Source organism: Neoarius graeffei, chromosome 8, assembly GCF_027579695.1.
Source record: "Neoarius graeffei isolate fNeoGra1 chromosome 8, fNeoGra1.pri, whole genome shotgun sequence".
Classification (NCBI taxonomy): Eukaryota; Metazoa; Chordata; class Actinopteri; order Siluriformes; family Ariidae; genus Neoarius; species Neoarius graeffei.
In genome coordinates this window covers 71,982,407-72,006,411 of record NC_083576.1, presented here as the reverse complement: position 1 = coordinate 72,006,411, position 24,005 = coordinate 71,982,407, and the positions used below count along the sequence as shown (strand labels likewise).

General features: G+C 42.1%; 1 protein-coding gene across 1 annotated transcript in view; it reads left to right on the top strand.

Moving 5' to 3' along the window:
- The first annotated feature begins 7,114 nt into the window (after positions 1-7,114).
- The window catches only part of gnaia (guanine nucleotide binding protein (G protein), alpha inhibiting activity polypeptide a), a 52,524-nt gene continuing 35,633 nt past the window's right edge, over positions 7,115-24,005 (top strand). The window contains exon 1 of the mRNA XM_060928196.1: positions 7,115-7,472. Within this exon, the coding sequence (XP_060784179.1) occupies positions 7,355-7,472 (118 nt within the window). The 5' untranslated portion in view covers positions 7,115-7,354. The remainder of the gene's footprint in view (positions 7,473-24,005) is intronic.

The following is a 24,005-nucleotide window of genomic DNA, read 5'->3' as shown; positions in this document are numbered from 1 at the left end:
GACCCTGTAGAACAGGATAAAGCGGCTAGAGATAATGAGATGAGATGAGATGTCACTCCCAGTGTTTTTCCGCTGACTAGATGTGCGTTGTCAAAATGGCGAACTGGTTCAAAATTAAAATTCTTTTGATTAACTTGTGTATTATTTTGTGTGTGGATGTGTCCATATAAAATGAAGAACATTAAACGGTGGCACGAAGATATGAAGTTTTTCTTCTCGTGTTGAAAAATATTTTCACTCGTTCGCTTCACTCACTCGTGAATATGTTCACCACTTGAAGATACATAAACCATGTATATAATATCCTCTATATATTTTATTCATGAAGCTTCAAGTTTACCATGATATTTTGAATATGTCTAAGAGAGAAATTACATGAGAGTATTAATTATAAACAATAAGTTATTAAGGTGTACGTTATGCTCATACGTCTAGAATATATGTTATACTGACATCAGTTTGCATGCTATACTTAGTGCATGTGTCGTAGTCGAAGAGCTGTAGAATGCAATCCATCATGGTCCAGCAAGGGCGACCCGGTCAGCGCCATTGTGGTTCTGTAGTAAAATAGATCTGGCGTCAGCTGTATTGGAAACCTTCACTCCCTGGTTTGCATGCTTAGCCCTTTTAAAATGTAAATATCATGTAAAGTAATGATGATGAGAATATTTCCACAGTCACTGGATGAGAGCATCTCTGATTGGGTTTATGGTTTATATGGCATCCGTCAGACTCTTCTGAATCTGCATGCATTTGAATTTGTGGGGAAACCTGACCACTACATTCAGACATGGTACCAACATTGCTTTCCATTAGCGCATATTTTTTAACAGCATCCATTATTTCTATGCTTATTCTTCCTTTCCACTTTACTGGATCTGTCCCGAGGTTTATCAACTACTTTACCAAAATAAAGAACTTTTCACAATACTCGCTGGTTAGTTGATGAATGATGATATCACTTACATCATTTCTAAAGCACACACTACACACGTCATCACCTTATTATATACAGGACATGTTTGTTTTCGGGGAGCATGGTGGTGTAGTGGTTAGCGCTGTCGTCTCACAGCAAGAAGGTTCTGGGTTTGAGCCCCGTGGCCGGCGAAGGCCTTTCTGTGTGGAGTTTGCATGTTGTCCGCGTGGGTTTCCTCCGGGTGCTCCGGTTTCCCCCAAAGACATGCAGGTTAGGTTAACTGGCGACTCTAAATTGACTGTGAGTGTGAATGTTTGTCTGTGTCTATGTGTCGGCCCTGTGATGACCTGGCGACTTGTCCAGGGTGTACCCCGCCTTTCGCCCGTAGTCAGCTGGGATAGGCTCCAGCTTGCCTGCGACCCTGTAGAACAGGATAAAGAGGCTAGAGATGATGAGATGTTTGTTTTCACAAAAGAAAATTTCTGATTTGGTCCACATTATATCACCTGCACCATGACTTATTAAGTAACAGATAAATCTTTCAATCTGATCGAAGATTTGATTTGGGGTGGGAAATGGGGTGGCAAAGTTTATTTTAAGGGTGGGAGCTGCCAATGTGTTACACCCATGTCACCACACTCCTGCATACAGCTCCCAAATATGAAACATTTTTTTAAATTATTCAGAAAACTGTTAAAAAATAAACTGTTTTTGTTCAAATATTCACTGTCATTTACTTTATTTTTTTTAAAGTTGATAACGTGTTTAAGTGTGTGATAGATAGATAGATAGATAGATAGATAGATAGATAGATAGATAGATAGATAGATAGATAGATAGATAGATAGATAGTGTGTGTGCATTTATGAGAGAAATTTTGTTTATAGATAGATGGATAGATGTGTGAGACACACACACACACACACTCACCATCCCGTGTGTGAGTGTGTGAGAGAGAGAGACAGACTGTGTGTGTGTGTGTGTATGAGAGAGAGAGAGACTGTGTGTGTGTGACAGAGAGAGACTGTGTGTGTGTGTGTGTGTGTGTGTGTGTGAGAGAGAGAGAGAGAGAGAGAGAGAGAGAGAGAGAGAGCCTGTGTGTGTGTGCGCGCGAGTGGGGGGGGGGGGGGCAGAGTGTGTGTGTGTGTGTGTGTGTGTGTGCGAGAGAGAGAGAGAGACAGTGTGTGTGTGTGTGTGTGTGTGTGTGAGAGACTGTGTGTCTGTGTGTGTGTGAGAGAGAGAGAATGAGCGACTGTGTGTGAGTGTGTGTGTGTGTGTGTGAGAGAGAGAGAGACAGAGAGAGACTGTGTGTGTGTGTCTGTGTGTGTGTGAGAGAGAGAGAGAAAGAGCGACTGTGTGTGTGTATGAGAGAGAGAGACAGAGAGAGACTCTGTGTGTGTGTGTGTGTGTGTGTGTGTGTGTGTGTGTGTGTGTGTGTGTGAGTGAGAGAGAGAGAAAGAGCGACTGTGTGTGTGTGTGTGTGTGTGTGTGAGAGAGAGAGAGAGAGAGAGAGAGAGACTGTGTGGGGGGGCAGAATGTGTGTATGTATGTGTATGTGTGAGAGAGAGACTTTGTTTATTGATAGAGAGATATCTCTTTCTATCTATAAACAAAGATACAGATATTGTATATCTCCAGACATGACAGGATTGTGGACATTATGTCAAAAAAAATCTATCATCTACTTTTCTACATCCAGTTTCAATTTATAAAAAAAATTGCTTTGTTAAATCACACATGCTCTCCCTATCTAGTGCAGATATGTTTATCAATATAAATGTTACCAGGCCAGATATTGTCATTATCGATGAGAGTAAGATGAATGTTGATTCTGGAAGTAGGCTGTTGTTTCGATTCATATTTAGAAGAAACTTATTTAACAAAGCTTATGAAATACCAACCCCTTGTACAGCAAATTTCTGATTTGGGGTACAAATGCCAACTTCTTGTACTGATATTTGGCAGTCTGGGTCATGTGCATAGGCTGGTCACTAGGGGTTTCAGGATAGTTGGATTTTTAAAGCAGAGAGCAAAACAGTTGCCAAGTATTGTTCAGTCTCATCCATAATTGGAAGTTGTCACATTTGGAGGAGAAGATGCTGTGTTTACCCATAAGAGTTGAAATACTGCTGTTAATGGTGTAGTGGTTAGCACGGTCGCCTCGCAGTAAGAAGCTTCCAGGTTCGAACCCAGTGGCCGGCGAGGTCTTTCTGTGTGGAGTTTGCATGTTCTCCCCGTGTCTGCGTGGGTTTCCTCCGGGTGCTCTGGTTTCCCCCACAGTCCAAAGACATGCAGTTAGGTTGACGTGGGGTGGCCTTGGGCTGAGGTGCCCTTGAGCAAGGTACCGAACCCCTGACTGGTCCCTGGGTGCTCTGGTGTGGCTGCCCACTGCTCTGAGTGTGTGCGTGTGTTCACTGCTTCAGATGGGTTAAATGCAGAGGATGAATTTCACTGTGCTTGAAGTGTGCATGTGACGAATAAAGGTTTCTTCTTCTGATGAAATCACAAATCAAGAACATGTCTGAGCAGATAGAATGCATCTGTTACATTTGTCAAATCAAGTTAAGTCAAGTTTATTTTTATAGCGCTTTTAATAATAGACATTGTCGCAAAGCAGCTTTACAGAATGTTAATGACGTTAAACATGAGCTAATTTTATCCCTAATCTATCCCCAATGAGCAAGCCTGTGGAGACGGTGGCAAGGAAAAACTCCCTCAGACGACATGAGGAAAAAACCTTGAGAGGAACCAGACTCAAAAGGGAACCCATCCTCATTCGGGTGATCACAGACAATGTGATAACAGTTTTAACATGAAGTCAGTTTCGCTGATGTTGTAACTCTTCATTGATGGAAACTTGAGTGCAAAACTGTTCATGACAACTGCAGTCCTAAAGTTAGCAAGTCAAGTCATTGTAGGTGAGTGGCCTAGTGGTTAGCGTGTCCGCCTCTTGATTGCGAGATCGTGAGTTCTACTCATGGTCGGGTCATACCAAAGACCATCATAAAATGGTACCTACTGCCATCTGGCAAGGCACACTGCAATACAGATGCAAGTGGGGAGTCAAACTCTCGCGGTTACCAGAGGACTAGCCCCCCCACTGTAACCGTAGCTATGTAATATAGGCGAGAAACCGAAGGCTACAGAAACGGAGATCAGTGCCGCCTAATGCGCCATAGGTGCGGGAAGGACTTAGAGATTACTGTAAGTGTCCAGAGCATTTTCCAAGTGTGATCCCCAACTGTCCGCACAGGGCCGTCCTCCACAGGAGTGATGTGATGAGACTCCAGCCAGACATAGGGCACCAGGATGGACCAGGCAGGTCTGAGAAGCAGAAGAGGTCAGCATTTGTGTCCTTATATTTCTTCTTCTTCTTTTTTTGGCTGCTCCTGATTAGGGGTCACCACAGCGGATCTTTCATCTCCATTGCTCCCTGTCTTCCGCATCCTTCTCTACCACTTTCATGTCCTCTCTCACCACATCCATGTATCTCCTCTTTGGCCTTCCTTGTTTTCGTGTGCCTGGCAGCTCCATCCTCAACATTCTCCCTCCAACATGCTCTGCATCTCTTCTCAGGATGTACCCATACCATCTCAGTCTCATCTCTCTTAGCTTAATTCCCAAGCTCTCCACATGTGCTGTCCCTCTGATGTGCTTGTGCCTTATCCTGTCCAACCTCGTCACTCCCATCGCAAACCTTAACATCCTCAACTCCGCCACCTCCAACTTTGCCTCCTGTCTCTTTGTTAAGGGTACGGCCTCCAATCCATACATCACAGCTGGTCTCACTACCGTCTTATACATCTTACCTTTCACTTTTGCTGGGACTTTCCTATCACTCCCGAAATCCTTCTCCAACTGCTCCACCCTGCCTGCACTCTCTTTCTCACCTCACTATCGCAGCCACCATTTTCCTGCACAGTTGACCCCAGGTACTTGAATTCACCAACTTTCTTTACATCTACTCCATATCCTGTCCAACCTATTTATTATAAATTGGGGACTCAATTTACACCACCATGGTGTAAGTGGTTAGCACAGTCACCTCACAGCAAGAAGGTTCTGGGTTCGAGCCCAGCAGCCGACGAGGGTCTTTCTGTATGGAGTTTGCATGTTCTCCCCGTGTCCACGTGGGTTTCCTCCGGGTGCGCCGGTTTCCCCCACAGTCCAAAGACATGCAGGTTAGGCTAATTGATGGCTCTAAATTGACCGTAGGTGTGAGTGTGAATGGTTGTTTGTCTCTATGTGTCAGCCCTGTGATGACCTGGCGACTTGTCCGGGGTGTATCCCGCTTCTCGCCCATAGTCAGCTGGGATAGGCTCCAGCTTGCCTGTGACCCTGTAGGACAAGGATAAGCGGCTACAGATAATGGATGGATGGATGGAATTTACACCACCATGGTGCAAGTGGTTAGCACAGTCGCCTCACAGCAAGAAGGTTCTGGGTTTGAGCCCAGCGGCTGGTGAGGGTCTTTCTGTATGGAGTTTGCATGTTCTCCCCGTGTCTGTGTGGGTTTCCTCCGGGTGCTCTAGTTTCCCTCACAGTCCAAAGACATGCAGGTTAGGCTAATTGGTGGCTCTAAATTGACCGTAGGTGTGAATGTGAGTGTGAATGGTTGTTTGTCTCTATGTGTCAGCCCTGTGATGACCCGGCGACTTGTCCGGGGTGTATCCCGCTTCTCGCCCATAGTCAGCTGGGATAGGCTCCAGCTTGCTTGTGACCCTGTAGGACAGGATAAGCGGCTACAGATAATGGATGGATGGATGGAATTTACACCACCGTGGTGCAAGTGGTTAGCACAGTCGCCTCACAGCAAGAAGGTTCTGGGTTCGAGCCCAGCGGCTGGTGAGGGTCTTTCTGTGCGGAGTTTGCATGTTCTCCCCGTGTCCGCGTGGGTTTCCTCCGGTTTCCCCCACAGTCCAAAGACATGCAGGTTAGGCTAATTGGTGACTCTAAATTGACTGTAGGTGTGAGTGTGAATGGTTGTTTGTCTCTATGTCTACGTTCACACTGCAAGGCTTAATGCTCAATTCCGATTTTTTTGTGAAGTCGTTCACATTAACAAATATATGCGACTTGTATGTGATCCTCAGTATGAACGAAAAGCGACCTAAAAGTGTTCCGCATGCGCATTGCAGGATACGACGATGTCACACGCAGTGAGCATGGCCAGTGTTTACGGAAGTAACCTACAGTTTCCTGTGTATGACAGTAGCCAGCATGGAGTACCTGGCGATTATGCAGTTGTTGTTGTGACGGAGCCAGAACATGCACAATAGCCTGATGTTAAGGAGGAGGTTGAAAAGGAAGAGGGCAAGGGTTTTGGCTCAGGCGTTCTGCGGGGTAGTGACTGCAACCTCCGTTCAAAGGAACATCAAAGCCATGTTGTTGTAACTTTTTTTTTGAGAGACCCGCCGCCTACTTCAGCGCAGAATAGTGACGTTTGTGGCTTGTTGATGACGTGTAAGTCAGATGAATGCGACCTGGCGGTTCAGACTGAAGTCACATATGAAAAGATCGGATAGGAATCGGAATTAGGACCACATATCCAAACGGCCTGGGTCGGATTTGAAAAAATCGGATCTGTGTCGTTCATATTGTCAATAAAAGATCGGATACAGGTCACATATGGGCGAAAAAATCGGATTTGAGTCACTTCAGCCTGCAGTGTGAACGTACACTACGTGTCAGTCCTGCGATATCCTGGTATCATGGATGGATGGATGGATGGATGGAATTTATACCACCGTGTTGTAAGTGGTTAGCACAGTCACCTCACAGCAAGAAGGTTCTGGGTTCGAGCCCAGCGGCTGGTGAGGGTCTTTCTGTGTGGAGTTTGCATGTTCTCCCCGTGTCTGTGTGGGTTTCCTCCGGGTGCTCCGGTTTCCCTCACAGTCCAAAGACATGCGGTTAGGTTAATATGGGACGCCCTTGAGCGAGGCACCTAACCCCCAACTGCTCCCCGGACATTGTAACGCAGCTGCCCACTGCTCTGGGTGTGTGTGTGTGTGTTCACTGCTTCAAATGAATTTCACAAGTGTGTGATGAATAAAGTTGTTCTTACAAATAAAGAGTGTGTGTGTGAGAGAGGGGGAAAGAGAGAGAGAGAGACTATCCACACACAGGGGGTGTGTTGCAGGGCGGACACACTTTATGAAAAGAGCAGGAAGCTGTGTTTCATTCATTCACACACACTGAGTGAGAAACATCCCGGCGTTCAGCTCATCCTTTTCTCTTCCCGGACAGTTTAATGATCCTCTACAGAAATGCGTTAGATTCACAGCGACACTCTTCCCTTTAACTCATCTCTCTCTCTCTCTCTCTCTGCTGCACCGCTCACCAACTCTGTGCATGAGTCACTTTTCACTTCTCTTCCAGCCAAAGTGCTTTTTCTTTTAAAAAAATATATATATATTTAAAAAGCCAGAGGCCTGAAAGATGGGGTGCACAGCGAGCTCCGGTGACAGAGCGGCTAATGACAGGAGCCGGCAGATCGACAAGAATTTACGGGATGAAGGAGAAAGAGCTGCCCGCGAGGTCAAACTGCTGCTTCTCGGTAAGTTAGCCGAGCTAGCTAGCTACATTAATGAAAACTAAATCAACAAATCTGGCTTTAGGTCGCTGGTAACATTCTAAACCAAACTTAATATGTAGTGCACTACACTGCCACTATTTCTTATCCTGTGTAGTGGACTTGTGTAGTGAGGACGGAGTTATTTTGTATTCAGCCATAGCAACTTCATTATCTGCATAGCAACCTGTAAACTGCCACAGATAGCAAGTTTAAAACTAACTTGTTGATGAAATTGACAGTTTTCTTTCTTAAAAAAAACCCCTTTTATAAATAGTAAAACATTTCAGCTTTGTTTAGTTATGCTCACTTTCTGTCTCTCTTTAACTCAATCCCTTACAAAAATGAACCATGGTTTTACTATGAAAACTAACCATGGTTTTACCATGGTTTATAGTTATTCATGGTTTTCATGGTTTTTTTGGGTAACCATGAAAACCATGGTGCATTTTACCTCGATGTTCACTTAAATTTTTAGGATCTAAGTAAATGTTAATGTATCTGGGCTGTTAATCGAGATCCTTCTCTACAGCATTGACTGTTGGACGAAAGCATGGTAATACTACAGTTAGTGCATCCTTTTAAAAACCATACTATCCCTTTTTAATCTAATTTCGTAGTTACTATGACCTATTACACATACAACTATGGTGCTACCACAGCTACTGCAGTACTATGGATAAACCACAGTAATGCTATGGTTGGTTCATAGTACTTAGAATCACCATGAAATACCATAGTAGAACCATGGTTACTACCATGGATGAACCATAGTAATACTATGGTTGGTTCATAGTACTTAGAATAACCATGAGATACCATGGTAGAATCATGGTTACTACATAAAAACCATGGTAAAACCATAGTAAACCATGGTAGATTTTCATTAGACTAAATCAACAAATCATCTGGCTTTAGGTCGCTGGTAACATTCTAAACTAAACTCAATATGTAGTGCACTACACTGCTATTATTTCTTATCCTGTGTAGTGGACTTGTGTAGTGAGGACGGAGTTATTTTGTATTCAGCCATAGCAACTTCATTATCTGTATTGTAAGCTGCCTCAGATAGCAAGTTTAAAACTAACTTCTTGATGAAATTGACAGTTTTTTCTTTCTTTCTTTAAAAAAAACCTTTTATAAATAGTAAAACATTTCAGCTTTGTTTAGTTATGCTCACTTACTTTCTCTCTCTTAACTCTGTGTTCATCATTAGACTAAATCAACAAATCATCTGGCTTTAGGTCGCTGGTAACATTCTAAACTAAACTCAATATGTAGTGCACTACACTGCTATTATTTCTTATCCTGTGTAGTGGACTTGTGTAGTGAGGACGGAGTTATTTTGTATTCAGCCATAGCAATTTGTAAACTGCCTCAGATAGCAAGTTTAAAACTAACTTGTTGATGAAATTGACAGTTTTCTTTCTTTAAAAAAAACCCTTTATAAATAGTAAAACATTTCAGCTTTGTTTAGTTATGCTCACTTTCTCTCTCTCTTTAACTCAATGTGTTCATCATTAGACTAAATCAACAAATCATCTGGCTTTAGGTCGCTGGTAACATTCTAAACTAAACTCAATATGTAGTGCACTACACTGCTATTATTTCTTATCCTGTGTAGTGGACTTGTGTAGTGAGGACGGAGTTATTTTGTATTCAGCCATAGCAACCTGTAAACTGCTTCAGGTAGCAAGTTTAAAACTAACTTGTTGATGAAATTGACAGTTTTCTTTTCTTTCTTTTTAAAAAAAAACCCTTTATAAATAGTAAAATGTTTCAGCTTTGTTTAGTTATGCTGACTTACTTTTTCTCTTTAGCTCTGAAAAGTGTTGAACTAATCTGTGCAAGTTTCCAAAGGTTAGACTTGAATTACTATGAATTATAATACATAGGGCCAAATTACTCAATTCTGATTGGTCAATCAAGGACGGCTTTTTTTTCCTTAACACGGGGCCGTATTTCTGAAATGCTATTGGCTAGTTCGTTGCTTGGTTACGGTTACAAAAATTAGCAAATTTTGTCAACAAAATGGCTGACTTTGCTGACTCAGCAATGCTGCGTTTCGCTATATTTGATGAAGAAATGATAAACCAGTTGAAAGCTGCAAGCGAAAATGAAAATACCAAAAAAAGTACGAATCTTTGGCTTTCCGTGTTTAAGAAATGGGCCACAGAAAGACAAACAGCTCTCTAGTGGCATATGAATGCTAGACAAGGTGCTATCGCAGTTTTATGCAGAAGTGAGGAAAGAAAATGGGGAAAACTACGAACCAGACTCTCTTAAAGTAATGCAGGCAGCATTGGATCGGCATCTGAGACGAGAGAAATATCCGGGATCAATTCTGAAAAATGTTACTTTTCAAGAATCACGAAAAGTCCTTGAGGGAAAAGCGAGAGATTTGCGAAAACAAGGAATGCTTTAGAAACTGATTCAAACGTGCAAGATAGTCTCACGCCCTGATTGGTTCAGAAAACGTGAATGACAAATGTTGTGAACTTGAATGGCTTCCGAAGTATGAATTTGGCCCTATATATTATAAACAACTAATCGTATGGTTCCTCGTAAAATTAAGGATCAATTTCACTCGTGATTTCAAAGTTTTGAAATTGGCAATTTTCAAAACTTCGAAATCACTCGTGAAATTAATCCTTAATTTTACTCGGCCCCATACAATTACCTATACTAATTGAGACTTTTTCTGATTTGAAACAAAAATAATTGTCAAAATTGAGTTAACTTGCATTTTCAAGGCAGCAGGTGAACTTCCATTTCCAAGCTAACCCAATTTGAAATGTTTTACAGTGTAAGACGATAAGCTAATTCACAAGCTAGCAATTTTTCAATTGACTAAAATGACTAAAATAACTTCAGTCCTATATTTGACACTTTCAAGGTTAATCCTCAATAAACTGCAACTTCATCACATTTAGGAAAAGTTTATTCTTGGATAACTTTCACATCTCTGTATGTTTTCATACATGACTGAAAGTTTGTGAAGAAGTAATTAGCAGTACATAAAGAAAATGATTCTTCCTTGATTTTTTTTTTTGTGAATTATAGACCTCTGCCAGCCAAATCCCTTAAATAAACCTGTTACAGACAAACATTAATGCTGTTTTAGTTAAGTAACAGTTAATCCAGTGGTTTGTTTTCCTTGGATTTTCCTCAGTGTGGCTTAGGACGTGTTCAGCATCAGCCATTATTTATATTAATTTTATATTAGGCTTATTTATTTATTTTGCAGTTCACAAAAGCAATGCATTTTCATTTAAATATTAATGCTGATTTCGGTTGTGAATCGATAACAGTTGTTAAAATAGTTTGCACAATTACAACAGTATACAAGTACAGAGTGTCCCAAAAGTGTCCATACACAGCAGGGGAAATGAACAATTTTGTTTTTCTAGCAAAATGTAATTTCATTTACAAACTACGCAACTGCCATTTCTTTGAACACGCACCGAGTCGTCTCTCCTACTAATGATGAACACATCTGGTTTTATGATTTCAGTACGTTCATTTGTCAAAGGGAATCTGAAAAAAAAAAATATATATATATATATATATATATATATATATATATATATATATATATATATATATATATCTCAAAGTGTGAAAAAAAAATTATGGAAGACATTTTGCTAAAAAGTATTAATTTCCCCTATGCATAGAGACGTTTGGGGTATCAAGCACCTAAACATACCGACATTTCCACAAACAGTATCCAAAACAGGAGTTATAACTGATTTCTGTTTATTTTAATCCCAGATTTGTCTACGTTCTTGCTTTGTCGCCTTTTATAAATGGTTTTCAGTACAGGTGTGCTTACTGTATCTGAAGCCGCACATCTACAGTCTCAGAAAAGAGAAAAAAAAAAAGAGTACCAAACTAAACTTTGGTGCAGCATACACATTTTGTACTTTCACGACGTATTTTCAACTTTTATCTAGCAAAGTGCATACTGCATATAATGTACTTTTAAATCTTTACGCTAAAATGTAATTACAGTCTAATTATATACCTTCAATCTGGTACACTATATCCACATTTCCAGGTGAAAGATGCATATTAATGGTCCCACAGTTAAGTGTACCATCCCAGTGGAAAAGCAGTATAGTTTAGTACCCTTTTTCAGAGAGTGTACAGCGCTTTCGATTCACGTACTTCGCTTTAAAATGTAGTCATGTCATGTAGCATTTCAATTAGATGTGTTGCTAATTAATTATTTAAATTTTAGTGAGCATTTCGTAAATAATAACTATGCCGGAATTATATTGTGCAATAAACTGATGACTTATGGAGCTAATTAGGACTAAATAATTTTCTAATCTGTACTTTTTCAGCATAACAACTTCACCTACAGTGTTTCTTTGAATTTCAACAGCTGGAAGGATGTTTGTCAATCTTTTGGGAATTCATTCATTTACCAATTGGGCAAATACACACATGCCCCGTAGGAGCTGGTTAATTAGCAGGCTTCTGTGTACTTTAATGGTTGGTTGTTGTTGGGTCGTATGTCTACCAACACATCCATTTGTTTCTGCATGTGCAAGTGCAATAAAGACAGATGTTTGTTGGAGAGTGTAAGCTGAGGTTGGGAGAGCTGTGGCAGAAAGTGAAACCGCTGTTGTATCGTAGCAGAGTCACGAACACTGCGAAGCTACGCTACCGTTCAAAAGTTTGGGGTCACTTTGAAATGTCCTTATTTTTGAAAGAAAAGCACTGTTCTTTTCAATGACGATCACTTTAAACTAATCAGAAATCCACTCTATACATTGCTAATGTGGTAAATGACTGTTCTAGCTGCAAATGTCTGGTTTTTGGTGCAATATCTCCATAGGTGTATAGAGGCCCATTTCCAGCAACTCTCACTCCAGTGTTCTAATGGTACAATGTGTTTGCTCATTGCCTCAGAAGGCTAATGGATGATTAGAAAACCCTTGTACAATCATGTTAGCACAGCTGAAAACAGTTGAGCTCTTTAGAGAAGCTATAAAACTGACCTTCCTTTGAGCAGATTGAGTTTCTGGAGCATCACATTTGTGGGGTCGATTAAATGCTCAAAATGGCCAGAAAAATGTCTTGACTATATATTTTCTATTCATTTTACAACTTATGGCGGTAAATAAAAGTGTGACTTTTCATGGAAAACACAAAATTGTCTGGGTGACCCCAAACTTTTGAACGGTAGTGTATCTGAAGGCTTATCATAACGATGTCGGAAAGGCCACGGTATAACGTAGGGTTTGGCTAGAGTTGAATTTTGTGCATCAAAGCCACGGAAATACTTAGGGATCTATTTTAAAAGCTGTTTGAACACCTGGCGTTTTTTGTCGAAGCATAACAGACTGACTTAAGTCGAGACGCGTGAAACCTTTTGTTGAGGAGTTGCATCGTGGCAGCTGTCAATCTGTTCTTCTCTTTTACCCTCAGAATGCCCTTGTGTTTCTCCTAGACATGGGGTTGTTGCTTAGTAACCACACAGCCAGCTTGAATTACCACACCGTAAAAATGGCAGGTGGAGGAGACTAAACAAAAGGAGGAACTATTGCGTCAGGACACACAGTCATACAGACACTGTAGAGGTTCTCTGTAGTGGACTAGGATTTGGACTTTTGAAGTTGTAAATATTTGTTGAACCGTATGTACTTGTTAAAGACCACAGTGGGTTGGAAAGTTCCAGACTGTGTATATGGGTGTTAGACTGATCACAGTCTGGCAGTGTGAAAAGCTTCACCACTTCACTCTTCTGTTTTTACCCTCCCACAAATCCGGCATGAGGAACAAATGCCACGGAGTGATTGTATTTAATGACGAAAATCTCTAAATGCTCTTAGAGCTCATGGGCATTCGTTTGACCCATTTATTTCTAAAGCACCAACTTCAAGATCTCAGTGCATATTCAAAGCTCCTGCTATATCATCATTGCAAAGCCTAAAACAATAAAAACGATTAGCATGCAGGCGGCACGGTGGTGTAGTGGTTAGCGCTGTCGCCTCACAGCAAGAAGGTCCGGGTTCGAGCCCCGTGGCCGGCGAGGGCCTTTCTGTGTGGAGTTTGCATGTTCTCCCCGTGTCTGCGTGGGTTTCCTCCGGGTGCTCCGGTTTCCCCCACAGTCCAAAGACATGCAGGTTAGGTTAACTGGTGGCTCTAAATTGAGCGTAGGTGTGAATGTGAGTGTGAATGGTTGTCTGTGTCTATGTGTCAGCCCTGTGATGACCTGGCGACTTGTCCAGGGTGTACCCCACCTTTCGCCCATAGTCAGCTGGGATAGGCTCCAGCTTGCCTGCGACCCTGTAGAACAGGATAAAGCGGCTAGAGATGATGAGATGAGATTAGCATGCATATTTGTAGCAAATTATAGGAAAAAACATCATGAAGTGAGTAAGGTGTTAGGCCACTATGAACCTCATGCCACCTTGGCACTGATTCTACAGTCTCTAGAACGGTACAGAAGCAATGAAGACAGTCCTTCCAATAGATTTTCCCCCAGTTGGTGTTTTGATGATGGTGTTGGAGACACATCACTCCAAAATCTACCAGTTGGATTGAGATCTGGTGAGTGTGAAAGCCAGATCATGTAATGTTCATCATTTTCATTCTTATCAAAGCGTTCAGTGAGCCCCTGTGGATGGGGTGGAGTCATCCTGGAAGAGACCACACCCATCAGGATAGATGTTTCATCATACAATACAAGGGATCAGTCAGAAGAGTGGTATTGTCATTGCCCTTTGTATTGAGCTGCAGTGATGCATTGTTTAAGGGAACAAGTGGAGCCAAGCCACGCCTAAATAAATAAACAAATAAATAAATGCCACCTACAGTATAACAGCGCTGCTGTGTTTCCCTTAATTTGTCATTTGTCTAGCTTGGGCAGACCTACAGTGCTGTGCAAAAGTCGTAGGCATCCGAAATATTTTTTTTCCATACAAACTTTGTTATAGATTTCTATTTTATGACTTCTACATTAGGCGGCACGGTGGTGTAGTGGTTATCACTGTCGCCTCACAGCAAGAAGGTCCGGGTTCGAGCCCCGTGGCCGGCGAGGACCTTTCTGTGCGGAGTTTGCATGTTCTCCCCGTGTCCGCGTGGGTTTCCTCCAGGTGCTCCGGTTTCCCCCACAGTCCAAAGACATGCAGGTTAGGTTAACTGGTGACTCTAAATTGACCGTAGGTGTGAATGTGAGTGTGAATGGTTGTCTGTGTCTATGTGTCAGCCCTGTGATGACCTGGCGACTTGTCCAGGGTGTACCCCGCCTTTCGCCCGTAGTCAGCTGGGATAGGCTCCAGCTTGCCTGCGACCCTGTAGAACAGGATAAAGCGGCTAGAGATGATGAGATGAGATGAGACTTCTACATTATCGAGTCAGTACAAAAACATTTTAGAGTCCAAATGTTCGTTTTCCAGCACGAAATTAAATGTTACAGAAAAAAAAGTTTGTATCTGAGCAGCATATTACATAAGGGAGCACTTTTCAGATTAAAAAAAGAAAGCATAACGAAGGCTGCTGGGTTTTGGTGCAAAATTAAGGCGCAAGTGTGGCAGTCAAAGTGTCCAGAAGAACTGTGGCTGGTTCTGTAAGATGCTCAGTAAAACCTACAGCTCATTTCCTTATCAAACTGCACTCATTATACCTGAGACTAATATTATTAAATATCAAACCCAATTACCATGTTTTAAACTTCAAATACATACATACAGGTAGTCGTCGACTTGTGACCAATCGACTTTACGACCGTCTGGTTATGACTGGCAAGTGTTTCCCAGCTAAGCGTACAACAGTTTCCGCCCCAGCTCCCGGCAGCGCCTCTTGCCGCGTACGACAGTTTCTGCTCTAGGCACATGCGCAGTCTCTCTCGCGCTCCCTCGCGCACTCCGTCATACAGTTTCCGCCCCAGCTCCTGGTTTATGAAACGAGCAAATGCTCCCGCCAGCCCGAGCGTTGCAACAGCTGATGATGACGTAGACGACCCACAGCCAAGCACCAGTGATGCCAGCGGTCACTAAATTTTGTATTTTGCTATGTTTTACATTTGTATTTTGGTATGTTTCAAACTAAAATGTTTTCTATTTTTCACACCTGTATTTCGTATTTTTTGTTTTGCACATATTAAATGAATTGTACTGTACGCAGTGTAGTATGCAGTGTTTGACTTAAACCAAATAATGAGCCAAGGTAATGAAATAAGAAAATGTTGATAAAATAAGACTTTAAGATGATTACAATCAGGGCTTTGAACCGGTTCAAGGAACGAAAACGAAAACCGGGAACTTTTTCTATTTCACATGGAACAGAAACGAAACCAGAAACTTTATTATTTTTTATGTTCCGAGACAGAAACGCTTATTAAAAATAATGGTAACCGGTTAATACCGGTTTTTATTTCGTTTCTCAAAGTTTCCGTAGCCTACAAATAAAAAAGTCATTCTTCTCCTGCGCAAGTTTCTATGACCCGCTGGGGTTCACTTCCTGTGTGACGTTCGCTGACTGAATGGAGAGAGCGGGAGGGTGGACTACTATCACGTCTCCACATCTTAAATAAGAGGTAAATATTGCAGTCTATCGTTATTCAAAAACGTCAATTTCAAACACGATATCAATATATTTGTCCATGTTAATGAGAGGCTCGCGAACATTAAATGACGTTAACCTCTGTTAGCCTATCAATGCATAGGGCCTGACTAGCCTTTGGTAACACACTAAACGAATTATCTTTCATTTTTGGCACTTTTTCTGTTTGTGTAGATGGGAAGACATACTGAGAATCCAAATCGCCAACATTTGAAATAATAATTGTTTTGAATTATTTCTTGTCTTATTTAATGAAGGTTGTAATAGAATTAGCCTACATTTGGCTTAAGCTGGATGAGACAGAGACATAATTTTATAGCCATTTGTTAAACAGCTGACAGGGAACGTAATTAACCGTTCCGGGAACGAAATTTTTTTGTTCTAACCGGTTCGGGAACGTCTATTTAATGGTGGAACCCAAAACAGGAAACGTTAAAATTCTGTTTCTGTTCGGAACGAACCAATAGGAAAAAAATTCTGGTTCAAAGCCCTGATTACAATATCATTACACATCACAATATACTTGCGTTCATTTAACATAGGCCGACTTACGACTGGATCGGTTTACAACCAGTCAGTCGTAACCAAATGCAGTCGTAAGTTGACGACTACCTGTGTATATATATGGCCCTTTTGTATCTCCTATAATACAGTACTGTGCAAAAGTCTTAATGTTTCAACATTTAAAAAATACTATAAGCAGTAAGCCATAATAAATGAAACAAAGTCAATATTTGGTGTGAGACGACCCTTTGCTTTAAAAAAAAATATATATTAGTCTCAGGTACAATGAGTGCAGTTTGATAAGGAAATGAGCTGTAGGTTTTACTGAGCATCTTACAGAACCAGCCACAGTTCTTCTGGACACTTTGACTGTCACATTTGCTCCTTAATTTTGCACCAAAACTCAGCAGCCTTCATTATGCTTTCTTTTTTAATCTGAAAAGTGCTCTCTTATGTAATATGCTGCTCAGATACAAACTTCTTTTTCTGTAGCATTTAATTTTGTGCCGTAAAAACGAACGTTTGGAACTCTGAAATGCTTTTGTACCGACTTGATAATGTAGAAGTCTCATCTCATTATCTCTAGCCGCTTTATCCTGTTCTACAGGGTCGCAGGCAAGCTGGAGCCTATCCCAGCTGACTACGGGCGAAAGGCGGGGTACACCCTGGACAAGTCGCCAGGTCATCACAGGGCTGACACATAGACACAGACAACCATTCACACTCACATTCACACCTACGGTCAATTTAGAGTCACCAGTTAACCTAACCTGCATGTCTTTGGACTGTGGGGGAAACCGGAGCACCCGGAGGAAACCCACGGAGAGAACATGCAAACTCCACACAGAAAGGCCCTCGCCGGCCACGGGGCTCGAACCCGGACCTTCTTGCTGTGAGGCAACAGCGCTAACCACTACACCACCATGCCACCCCAATGTAGAAGTCATAAAATAGAAATCTATAACAAAGTTCGTGTAAAAAAAAAAAAAAAGGGTGCCTAAGACTTTTACACAGTACTGTACCTCTGCTATGACATGATGTAGGATTGTGTTTTGTTAACATTTTAAGAACTAGAAGCAGTAGACACAAAAATGACAAATTTGGATGTAATCTGTGGATTATGCCATTAAACAAGTCCATGGTTGTGACTGGGAATACTGTAGAGATATCTGCCTTAAACATCTGATAAAGTGTAATGGGTAATATTGAAAGTGGTAGTAGCTCAAAATAAAGACAGATTTCCTCTTTACAAGCCTTTCAATATAGGTAATCTTTTTCCATCCCACAGTGTCTGTCCATCATATGTCACTAGAGTATGCAGTTGTAATGCTGACTTGAAGGTAGAAAGAGCTACTGATAAGCTACTTGTATAAATATTCTTATTAACTAAATTGGTTGCCACAAAAGTTTTAGTATTTCCATCCTCCTCCTCCTTATGCCAGTATGGTGTTGAGCCCACCAGTGCCACCGAACTCTACCATCTCTCACAGTCTTGGCTGAGTGCCGGGATGTCCTCCAGTCTTAAATTAATCTGCTGGAAGTCTTGATGAACGACATCATTCCAATGGGTGCGTGGTCGGCCATGAAGGCATCTCCATCCCACCACTGGCAGATCAAACTTGTAAATTGCTCTTGTTGGGTGGTCATCTGTGCAGCACAGGATGTGTCTGAGCCAACAAACATGGTGCTGTGCGATGGTGCGGAGGATATTTGGTTGGTTAGTCCTCTGGCGGAGCGCCTCATTGGAGACACGGTCGTACCAACACACCCCCTCAATGGCCCTGAGGGCACGGGTCTCAAAGCCGAGAACACGAGTGGTCAAGGTCTTGCTGAGAGGCCAGGTCTCGGCGCTGTAGAGTAGCACAGACAAAACCGCAGTGTTGTAGACCCATAGCTTGGTGCATCGGGTGATGTCACGTTGTCTCCAGAGTGGTCTCCAAAGGCTTCTCATGACGCCTGCCACCAGTCCACGTTGCCTAGTGAGGAGGTCGTCATTGTTAGCGGCTTCCGATCCCAGGTAAACAAATGACGTGATGAACTCCCCATCCTACTCCTCCATCCTACAAACACTACTTGAATCCCTTTTACCTACTGTAGCTATGATCTCATTTCCCTACGAGAGCGTTTTTGATTATGTTGTAGCGCTACAGGATCACTGTAGCCTGGATAAAGTGCTTCGCTTCTCCAGATAAGTGGTTAAATTCCATAGTTGGTGTAATTAGAAACCTGTTTTATACCCTTCAGCCCAATGTGTTGTGGTGTTAAACAAGCTATTGTGGCGATTTTATATGCATATGCAACCACACACACACCTTAATGTAATCACACGTACAGTGATTTTTTTTTTTTAATGTTTAATTGTATTTTGATTCAAAGCCAATCATGTTGATTTTCATTAAAGGAGAACTGAAGTCGTTTTTAAACTTGCTTTATTTCTTAATTAATGTGTTATTCAATTATGTTTTCAGTTTTAGTAACCTTATACCGTGACTCGTATTGGCAACTAACTGCAATTAAATATTATACTTATCGGCCTAGGGCGGCACGGTGGTGTAGTGGTTAGCGCTGTCACCTCACAGCAAGAAGGTCCGGGTTCGAGCCCCATGGCCGGCGAGGGCCTTTCTGTGTGGAGTTTGCATGTTCTCCCCGTGTCCGCGTGGGTTTCCTCCGGGTGCTCCGGTTTCCCCCACAGTCCAAAGACATGCAGGTTAGGTTAACTGGTGACTCTAAATTGACCGTAGGTGTGAATGTGAGTGTGAATGGTTGTCTGTGTCTATGTGTCAGCCCTGTGATGACCTGGTGACTTGTCCAGGGTGTACCCCGCCTTTCGCCCGTAGTCAGCTGGGATAGGCTCCAGCTTGCCTGCGACCCTGTAGAACAGGATAAAGTGGATAGAGATAATGAGATGAGACTTATCAGCCTATTCGGTTTTTAGCCATGTTGAATTTAGTTTGTTTGGTCCACGGCAGGCGTCACTTATCTGCGCGATCTTCACGAGACTTGTGCGAGACTTCGAAACGTGAAGTGTCAGCCAGGTGTCAGTGCCGCCATTTTGAAAACTGTTTTTCCAAATGAAATATTGCACAAAAACGAGTTTAAATAACGATTACTGCCTACTTTTTTTTTCAAACTTTCCTGATTGCTATCAAAACAAACAAAACTTCCGGCTTGCTTACGTCAACATTCGAAAGAGGGCACGCACGTCTTTTGACAACGTTGGCAGATGTTGGTCACTTTGATTTCCGCTGTACGTTTTACTTCTGTCCTACGATGTCTCGCACAGGTCTCAACCAATCTCGTTTACGGCCATTGCTTTGACATATGGACTGATATATTACATAGCGTATTTCAAACACTCATAACTTGCTATAGAAGTGACAAAATGGCTATCAAAAATGCATTCCTATATTTAATAAAATGAGAAAAATGGAATTTTGATGATAAAAAATTTGCCTTCAGTTCTCCTCTAAAGAGTAAATGAAGTTGATTAAACTTAAATTACAGATAGATTGGTGAAAACATTATATTGTTATAGAACTTTGCATCATGTACAATATCGGAATAAAGTCTTGTTAGGGCCCGAGCCCTATGGGCGAAGGCCCTATTGTTCTTGTAAGAGTTCACTATTATTATTCTTCCTTCTTCTTCTTCTTCTTCTTCTTCCGTCTTCTTCTTCTTCTTTATTTTTCTCCGCTGTTGGGCCATTTTCGGGGCGCTTGCCATGGGCGAAAACGCACGAAATTTGGCACCAGTTCCGAGAATTGCCACCGCTACTCAGAACCAGAAGCCCAAACTTGGCCGGGGCTCAGGGCCTCTATAGCGCCCCCTAAGTCGTTGTGATTTTGGCCTCCCGCATTAAGGTGCCTGGTTGCCATGTTGTTTGTAGTACTGGCATGCCCTTTGGTATGCATATGTATCTCACTAAGCCGGACAAAAATGTAATGCCAATGCATTAGCCACGCCCAACAGGAAGTGAGGTAATTTCACTTTTGTGCGAAATGCATGGCCACGAAGACGGCGCAACTCCTCCTAGACCGTTCATAGGAATGTCACCAAAATTGATACACATCATCTACAGACATGGCTGACAAAAGTTTCTAAATACGTTTCACGTAGGATAAACCGTTCAGAAGTTATACGTCAATCAATTTTCGATGCAAAATTTTACATGCTTAAAAATTCATAACAAATCTTCTGATTGCTCAAAACTGCTCATACTTCACACGCAAATCACTCATTGGGCTTCTGACATGTTACCCAATTTCTGTGATGTTTCGCCACTGGGGGCGCTATTTTTGGGCAAAAATTCCAATCTTTCCTCAAATTTGGTCAAACTTCACGGCCACCCTCTTACTACCTCCCATGTCATGTATACCACGTTTTGGAAATTTTCGTCCATGGGGGGCGCTGTTTTTGGCCGACGCAATTGCTCCAAAACGGGTTTTTGGTAAATAATTCCATAATGCTTTTCCTTCACACCACTACCTTGTGATAGTACGTTGCTGTTGTGGACTCTTATTTTTCCATCTCATAATCGCTCATGTACAGCATAGCGCCACCTACTGACATGGGAAAAACCAAAAAATTTATTCTTCAAAAATCTATTTCTCATCTTCTATTTACTCAATTGTCATCAAACTTCATACGCAAACTCTTCATAGCTCACCTGACATGTCCGCCCAATTTTGTGCACTTTCGTCACTGGGGGCGCTATTTTTGGGCAAAAAATCCAATCTTTCCTCAAAATTGGTCAAACTTCACGGCCACCCTCTTCCTACCTCCCATGTCATGTATACCACATTTTGGGAATTTTCGTCCATGGGGGGCGCTGTTTTTGGCTGACGCAATTGCTCCAAATCGGGTTTTTGGTAAATAATTCCATAATGCTTTTCCTTCACACCACTACCTTGTGAAAGTACGTTGCTGTTGTAGACACTTATTTTTCCAACTCATAATCGCTCATGTACAGCATAGCGCCACCTACTGACATGGGAAAAACCAAAAAATTTATTCTTCAAAAATCTATATCTCATCTTCTATTTACTCAATTGTCATCAAACTTCATACGCAAACTCTTCATAGCTCACCTGACATGTACGCCAAATTTTGTGCACTTTCGCCCCTGGGGGAGCTGGTTATGGCAAAAATGATATTGCAGCTTCTGATTTGTCAAACTTGGCAAGCAAACTCTTTACAAGACCCTTATTGGGGCGCTTGCCATGGTCGACTACGCACGAAATTTGGCTCCTTTTCCTTAGACTGCCACCGCTACTGAGAACCAGAAGCCCAGATCCAGGCGGGCCTCAGGGCCTCTATAGCGCCCCCTAACGTGTTGTGATTTTTGCCTCTCGCATTACGGTGCCTGCTTGGCATATAGTTTCTAGTTAGGGCCCGAGCCCTATGGGCGAAGGCCCTATTGTTCTTGTAAGAGTTCACTATTATTAGGGCCCGAGCCCTATGGGCGAAGGCCCTATTGTTCTTGTAAGAGTTCACTATTATTATTATTATTCTTCCGTGTTCTTGTAAGAGTTCACTATTATTAGGGCCCGAGCCCTATGGGCGAAGGCCCTATTGTTCTTGTAAGAGTTCACTATTATTAGGGCCCGAGCCCTATGGGCGAAGGCCCTATTGTTCTTGTAAGAGTTCACTATTATTATTCTTCCATCTTCTTCTTCTTCTTTATTTTTTTCCGCTGTTGGGCCATTTTCGGGGCGCTTGCCATGGGCGAAAACGCACGAAATTTGGCACCAGTTCCGAGAATTGCCACCGCTACTCAGAACCAAAAGCCCAAACTTGGCCGGGGCTCAGGGCCTCTATAGCGCCCCCTAAGTCGTTGTGATTTTGGTCTCCCGCATTAAGGTGCCTGGTTGCCATGTAGTTTGTAGTAGTGGCATGCCATTTGGTAGGCATATGTATCTCACTAAGCCGGACAAAAATGTAATGCCAATGCATTAGCCACGCCCAACAGGAAGTGAGGTAATTTCACTTTTGTGCGAAATGCATGGCCACGAAGACGGCGCAACTCCTCCTAGACCGTTCATAGGAGCGTCACCACAATTGATACACATCATCTCCAGACATGGCTGACAAAAGTTGCTAAATACGTTTCACGTAGGGTCAACCGTTCAGAAGTTATACGTCAATCAATTTTCTATGCAGAATTTTACATGCTTAAAAATTCATAACAAATCTTCTAATTGCTCAAAACTGCTCATACTTCACACGCAAATCACTCATTGGGCTTCTGACATGTTACCCAATTTCTGTGATGTTTCGCCACTGGGGGCACTATTTTTGGGCAAAAAATCCAATCTTTCCTCAAATTTGGTCAAACTTCACGGCCACCCTCTTACTACCTCCCATGTCATGTATACCACATTTTGGGAATTTTCGTCCATGGGGGGGCGCTGTTTTTGGCCGACGCAATTGCTCCAAAACGGGTTTTTGGTAAATAATTCCATAATGCTTTTCCTTCACACCACTACCTTGTGATAGTACGTTGCTGTTGTAGACACTTATTTCTCCATCTCATATTCGCTCATGTACAGCATAGCGCCACCTACTGACATGGGAAAAACCAAAAAATTTATTCTTCAAAAATCTATATCTCATCTTTTATTTACTCAATTGTCATCAAACTTCATACGCAAACTCTTCATAGCTCACCTGACATGTACGCCAAATTTTGTGCACTTTCGCCCCTGGGGGTGCTGGTTATGGCAAAAATGATATTGCAGCTTCTGATTTGTCAAACTTGGCAAGCAAACTCTTTCCAAGACCCTTATTGCGGCGCTTGCCGCCATTGTGGGAGTAGTGTCTCTTGCCGCAGAAGCTGTGGAAGGTATTTCGCGGGGACGCATGCCCCCGCCCCCCTTGGCCGCTGGCGCGAGGGCCCGTCGAGGCCGCTTGCGGCTTTAATTTAAATTATTATTTTTTTAGTTAGCGCAGTGTGGCCTGGGAAATATTGGTAGAGCGAGACCTAAATGTATCTTTTTTTTTTTTTTTTTTAAATGACATCAGTGCCATGCTGGAAATATTGGTGAAGACAAACTTGAAACTGAAAGGGTTTATATGGCCCAAGAGAAGATACTGGTGTAAATGAGGTCTTGTATGGCGAGACGGGTGAACCAATGAGAATTCATTATACTTGGTAAATTGTATTAAACTTTACGTTAGAGCACTATAAAAATCTATGCTTTGCACTTTTGGAGTCAGATCACTTGGCTTTTATGAATTGATTTATTAAAAGTCTAAAATTTTCTGCAAACTTTGAATTATTCTTGCTTGGGAGAGTTTCCACGACACTATCAACTAAACACTGACCTAATGCTTTCCTAGATCCTGAACGAGCTAAAATCATGTCCATGAGTCCAATGTAAATGTGTACAGTTACACAGGAAAATTATAATTATTCCATCCACATTCACTGGATATGAA